This window comes from Berghia stephanieae, chromosome 12 (genome assembly GCF_034508935.2).
Source record: "Berghia stephanieae isolate SIO BIC M18660-M18661 chromosome 12, UCSD_Bste_1.3, whole genome shotgun sequence".
NCBI classification, from domain to species: Eukaryota; Metazoa; Mollusca; class Gastropoda; order Nudibranchia; family Aeolidiidae; genus Berghia; species Berghia stephanieae.
In genome coordinates, this window is record NC_088371.1 from 1,565,959 (window position 1) to 1,571,538 (window position 5,580).

Sequence of the window (5,580 nt, forward strand, 5' to 3'; positions counted from 1 at the left end):
ACCAAAATTCGAGATACGTTTTGTTGTCGTTGTTTGTTTTTCAGTTCCATTTGTTTGTCTTTCCTCCGTCCATCAAGCACTTTTATTTTATCAAACTCCAGTGGCGGTACAGTAGTAGCGGCAAACTGGACAAAACGCAATCCCTATTTTGTTATAACTGATGATTACTTGAGTTGATGCACTGAGCTTTTTATTCCCCTTCTCCATTCCCTAAACAAAAAGACATTAATTATCCTCATTATCTTATTTTCCTACTTCCTTCTTCTTCTTCTTCTTCTCCTTCTTCTTCTTCTTCTTCTTCTTCTTCTTCTTCTTCTTCTTCTTCTTCTTCTTCTTCTTCTTCTTCTTCTTCTTCTTCTTCTTCTTCTTCTTCTTCTTCTTCTTCTTCTTCTTCTTTTCTTCTTCTTCTTCTTCTTCTTCTTCTTCTTCTTCTTCTTCTTCTTCTTCTTCTTCTTCTTCTTCTTCTTCTTCTTCTTCTTCTTCTTCTTCTTCTTCTTCTTCTTCTTCTTCTTCTTCTTCTTCTTCTTCTTCTTCTTCTTCTTCTTCTTCTTCTTCTTCTTCTTCTTCTTCTTCTTCTTCTTCTTCTTCTTCTTCTTCTTCTTCTTCTTCTTCTTCTTCTTCTTCTTCTTCTTCTTCTTCTTCTTCTTCTTCTTCTTCTTCTTCTTCTTCTTCTTCTTCTTCGTCTTCTTCTTTTCTCGTCGGGAACGCATTTTTTGATAATTCTACATCTGCGTCAATTCTTGCAATATTTTGGCATGAACAAGATGCAAAACCTTGTTAAAAGTCTAAATGGACAGAATTTTTAAAAATTATCAGATTTGTGAAATTAAGAGACAAACCTCGGCGCCCTCAATGAAAGACTTCATCTTAAATCAAATTTTATCAGTTGATCTTAATTTATTTTTAACAATCGGGTTCACTCCGTCAAAATACCACCGTTTTGAGAGGAATTGTCTCATCTTTATGTGAGGCTGGATGAGAAAACCCGGGAAGATGCGGCGCAAGCTTCGATTTGATATATTAGCCAAAATCGAAGATAAAGTATTTCCCATAGCAACAAATATTATTCAGAAAAAAAATTCATAACTTGGGTTCTTATAGACATAGAAAGAAAATTTAAAGTGGTAAATGATCAGAAAGATGTGGTCTACACCACTGTATACATAACTCAATTTATGAACTTTGCTCATCTTTCCGGGTTGTCTCAGACAGCCACACATAGATCCATCCAAACTAATTCAGTTATATCCACTTTCTATCATGTACAATTGTTTCCTCTTTTCTCTCCAGAGGACATACAAGTGGGTTGCCGAGAGCTTCGAGCACGACGCTACATCACAGATGGATTCTGCACATCGGAGAAAGCTATCAAGGAGGTCGTCTGTGCTGGACATTGTTTGCCCATCAAGGACATGCCGTGGTCAGTTCACCTTACATTATAGATCTACATTAAAAAAAAAAAAAAACAATAAACGACTATTTAATTATTATTTTTTCTTTTATCCATCCCAAAGAGGAGATTTGCCTCTAGGGTCTATTCCAAGGGAAGACTGGAATAACCCAGATGTCAAAGTGAGCTAGGGCGAGGTGACTTTCTCAAGGCCACATAGCGCAGTAGAGGGTGATCGAACGCTGTACCTTTCGGGTACGTAGCAAAGACCGTACCGCTGAGCCACGCTACCCCCAATGTAGTCTTGTGCTTTGGATTGGAAGGTCCAGGGTTCGTAGCCCTTGGAAAAGGCTCTTTGTTCGCATTCATCAATGTACTCAAGTATAAAATGAGTACCTAAAATATAGTATCGCCCAACAGACTTCCTGTCTTGTCCTACATGTTAAATGTTGCTTTTGATTAGGTACCCCATTTGAAGCGCTTTGAGCACGTTCAGTAGATAGGGTCCCTGACCAACAGCAACACGTAACATGTAGAACGAGACATCACGCCTGTTAGGCAATATTACAATTCTTAGGGACAGAGACAATGCTGTTGACGACCAGGTACTCATTTTACACCTAGCCCTGAGTACGTGAGAAAATGGGAGTAAAGAGTCTTTTCCAAGGAATCAACTATGCGCCGAGCGAGGCTCGAACCCAGGATTCCTATCCGAAAGCGATTGTCATACCACAAGACCACATAGCTTCCCGACATGTTATATCCGTTAAGGTCTATGACTAAGAACGATAGAAAAATTTGCAACATTCAATAATTATAAACTGTGTAAATAGTGTGTTGTTACAATACATTATCAAACACAAAAAGTCCTTCTCGTTCAAGTGTGTTTGTGCAATGCATTCCTTCATCGATCTGTATTCAAAGAATAGTTCAATCCTAACCAAATAGATTGATTGGTTTGTTTAAAAAGTTTACACAAACGTCCCAGAGGAATTTCTATTCTCTACACGCAGCAACCCGAAAATAACTTTGATTCTGAGATAAGGAAACGGTGGGGACTTTAAACTCAAAATAACAAACCATTATTTATTCGGCTATGTGGTCTTGTGGTATGACACTCGCTTTTGGATCGGAAGGTCCTGGGTTCAAGCCTCGCTCGGCGCATAGTTGAAGCCTTGGAAAAGGCTCCATAAATACATTCTCTCACCGTACTCATTTGTAAAATAAATACCTGGCCGTTAACAGAGTTGTCTCTGTCCGAAAAAAATTGTAATACCGCCTAACCAGCGTCATGTCCCGTCCTAAGTGTTAAGTGTTGCTGTTGGCCAAGCTTTGAGCACGTTTAGTGGATATTGCGCTATATAGAAGCTCTATTGGCGGGGGGGGGGGTTGATTACTGTCCACAGAAGAAGAATTTTTCGGTTCATACTTGACACTGTTCCACAGTGTTGTTATTTTTTAAATATAAATCCCCTTCTGCTTGTTTGGTATCTGTCAATAAAGATTTCAAAACGGTCTACTCTGCTAGGCGATATTATATTAATTTTTTTCCAGAAAGTCAACGTTGTAACAACCAGGTACTGTTTTACATCTGCTTACAGTGAGAGAATATCAGTTAAAAGCCTTTTTGATGACTAAACTATGTGCTGCTCAGAGCACATTGACAGACGAAGTAGAAAGAAAAACACAAGGAGAAAATAAAAACATCACAAAAGAACCAGGCTGTCTCGAATGGGGATTGAACCCCAGAACTCCTGATTCACGTTCTGACGTATTACCATTACATACACCTCAAACCCGTAATTGAGTTCAATTATCAGACCTGCAAAAATGCGCACTGAGAGCAAGATGTCCATAATACTGTTCCTCGTGTTTATTCTTAAATAGTGTTTATATATTTTTAATTACGTAATTAATTTCAAATTTTATAATATTTCTGTTTTTTTTTACATCTCAGGTACGCCGAATTCGTCAAAACCATTTCACGGACAAAGTTACGAGACTGGCAATGCGTGGAGGACCTAGTACGCCGGAAGCGGGTCAAGCTCCTCTGCCAAAACCAGGAGTACCGATACTATCGTATCAAAGTCGTGAAATCGTGCAAGTGTAAGAAAATGACGGATCAGCACAACAGGACTCGCAGGAAAAAGAGGAAGAAGAAGAGGAGGAGGAGGAAGAGCAAGAAGGGCAAGGACAAGGGAACCAAAAAATCGTGATCTGGTAGAGACAGATAGACGTGTAAAGTTGTTCTTGTTAAAATAAGTATCATCTTGGATGTGAAGTAAATTTTGGGTTGTTACTGTGTTGGAATATTGTGATGATTTTCCTTGGATCGTACATTTTCCACAGTGGCTTCGAACTCTTGAGTTAGTATCTGTATACTGAGGCAAAAGATGCTATGAGACGAAACAGCTGTGATAGATCAAATTTGATGTGATGGATGTTGTTTTTGATGATTCAGAATGACGAGGATTGATGGGAAATGTAAGAAGGATTAGCAGATTGAAGGGGATTTTATTATTGAAGATTCGGAATGACAAGGATTGATGGGAGATGTGAGAAGGATTAGCAGATTGAAGGGGATTTTATTTTTGAAGATTCGGAATGACAAGGAATGATGGGAGATGTGAGAAGGATTAGCAGATTGAAGGGGATTTTATTTTTGAAGATTCGGAATGACAAGGAATGATGGGAGATGTGAGAAGGATTAGCAGATTATAAGGAAAATAGAGGATTTAATTCTGAAGCTGAATTATTTTTTTTTGAACAAAAGCAACACGACATCGAGCTTCAGGAGGAGTTCATTTGATTTTCTGTTGTATTAGAATGTGAGGAACTCTTCCAGAAAGATGAAGCATTTTTTAAAGATGTTATTGGAATGATTTTGTTTTAAAGGAATCCGATATGTTCGATATAATATTCGTTCATATTCGATATGATACGATTGCTATTTGTATGGAGTATGCCGGCGTTTACAGCGGGAACGTCAGAATAGTGACGTGTTTTCTGTATACGTGTGAAAGGAAAGCTACCAATTTATATCTGTATCGAAAGATATCGAATTAATTCAGATATCGAAATATATCGAATCAAATTTGGATATTTTTTAAAAGACGATTGTGTCGTGTCGCTTAGGATGAAATGAGTTTTAAATTCTTGAAGTTTATTTCCATCCTCGTCTGACCTGACCTGATTCATCGACTGATTTAATAATTTCTCCACGAAGCAATTCTTATTGTCCACAGCAACGTCATCACCATGGCCACTAGAATCATCGATAAAGTGGTGAACAATATTTGGAGGTATCGATATTGCAAATTTGATTTGAAATCGATGCAGTTTCTTGATTGTTATTTATCAATATCGATCACGAGTACTTTGTAAATAGATTTGTTAGGATGTAATTTATAGAGAACGATCATACATAAATATGAGAGGCTAATGAGAAAACCCGGGAAGATGCGGCAAGCTTCGATTTGAGATATGAGCCAAAATCAAAGATAAAGTGTTTCCCATAGCAACAAATTTTATTCAGAAAAAAAATCATAGCGTGGGTTCTAATAGACATAGAAAGAAAATTTAAAGTGGTAAATGATCAGAAAGATGTGGTCTACACCACTGTATACATAACTCAATGTATGAAATTTGCGCATCTTTCCGGGTTTTCTCAGACAGCCACACATATCAAGTTATGATCTGTTTGGCAGATTTTGTTTATGATACTATTTCCCATATTACTGTTGTTTCTCTTTGAGGGGGAAATGGTTGTTAAATTTGGTATTCTTCAATTTTATAAGCAATCATTTCAATAAAACCAATAGCCACCATCTTTAAGTTTAATGACGTCATGCAGTATAATTAAGATGGCCGTTATCATAATGTTATAATCATACAATGATTCAAAATATGTCATTGTTATTACGTCATCACGACATCATCAGGACATCAGCATTGGTATAAATGTCTCTAAATTTCACAAATTATGATGATGATGACGTCACAATATTTACGACGTTACGGAATGTTTATACCCGACCAATGAGATAATGTTGCTATTTATAGATTGTGGTAGAATACACGGAACATAGATTTAGTGTCATTTAGTGTGTAATTCGTGGAGAGTTTGTGTTACAAGAACACACGCATTTGTACAACATCTTGGCTAGAATATATCATGTTACTGTTGCGTT

At 37.3% G+C, this 5,580-nt stretch overlaps 1 protein-coding gene across 4 annotated transcripts in view; it reads left to right on the plus strand.

Annotated features, from left to right (window-relative positions):
* The window catches only part of LOC144958169 (uncharacterized), a 132,537-nt gene extending 127,653 nt beyond the window's left edge, over nucleotides 1-4,884 (plus strand). For all 4 annotated transcript variants that reach the window (XM_078889939.1, XM_078889942.1, XM_078889940.1 and 1 more), the window contains 2 exons: nucleotides 1,291-1,420; nucleotides 3,348-4,884. In XM_078889939.1, the coding sequence (XP_078746065.1) occupies nucleotides 1,291-1,420; nucleotides 3,348-3,606 (389 nt within the window). In that variant the 3' untranslated portion in view covers nucleotides 3,607-4,884. The remainder of the gene's footprint in view (nucleotides 1-1,290; nucleotides 1,421-3,347) is intronic.
* The last annotated feature ends 696 nt before the right edge of the window (nucleotides 4,885-5,580 follow it).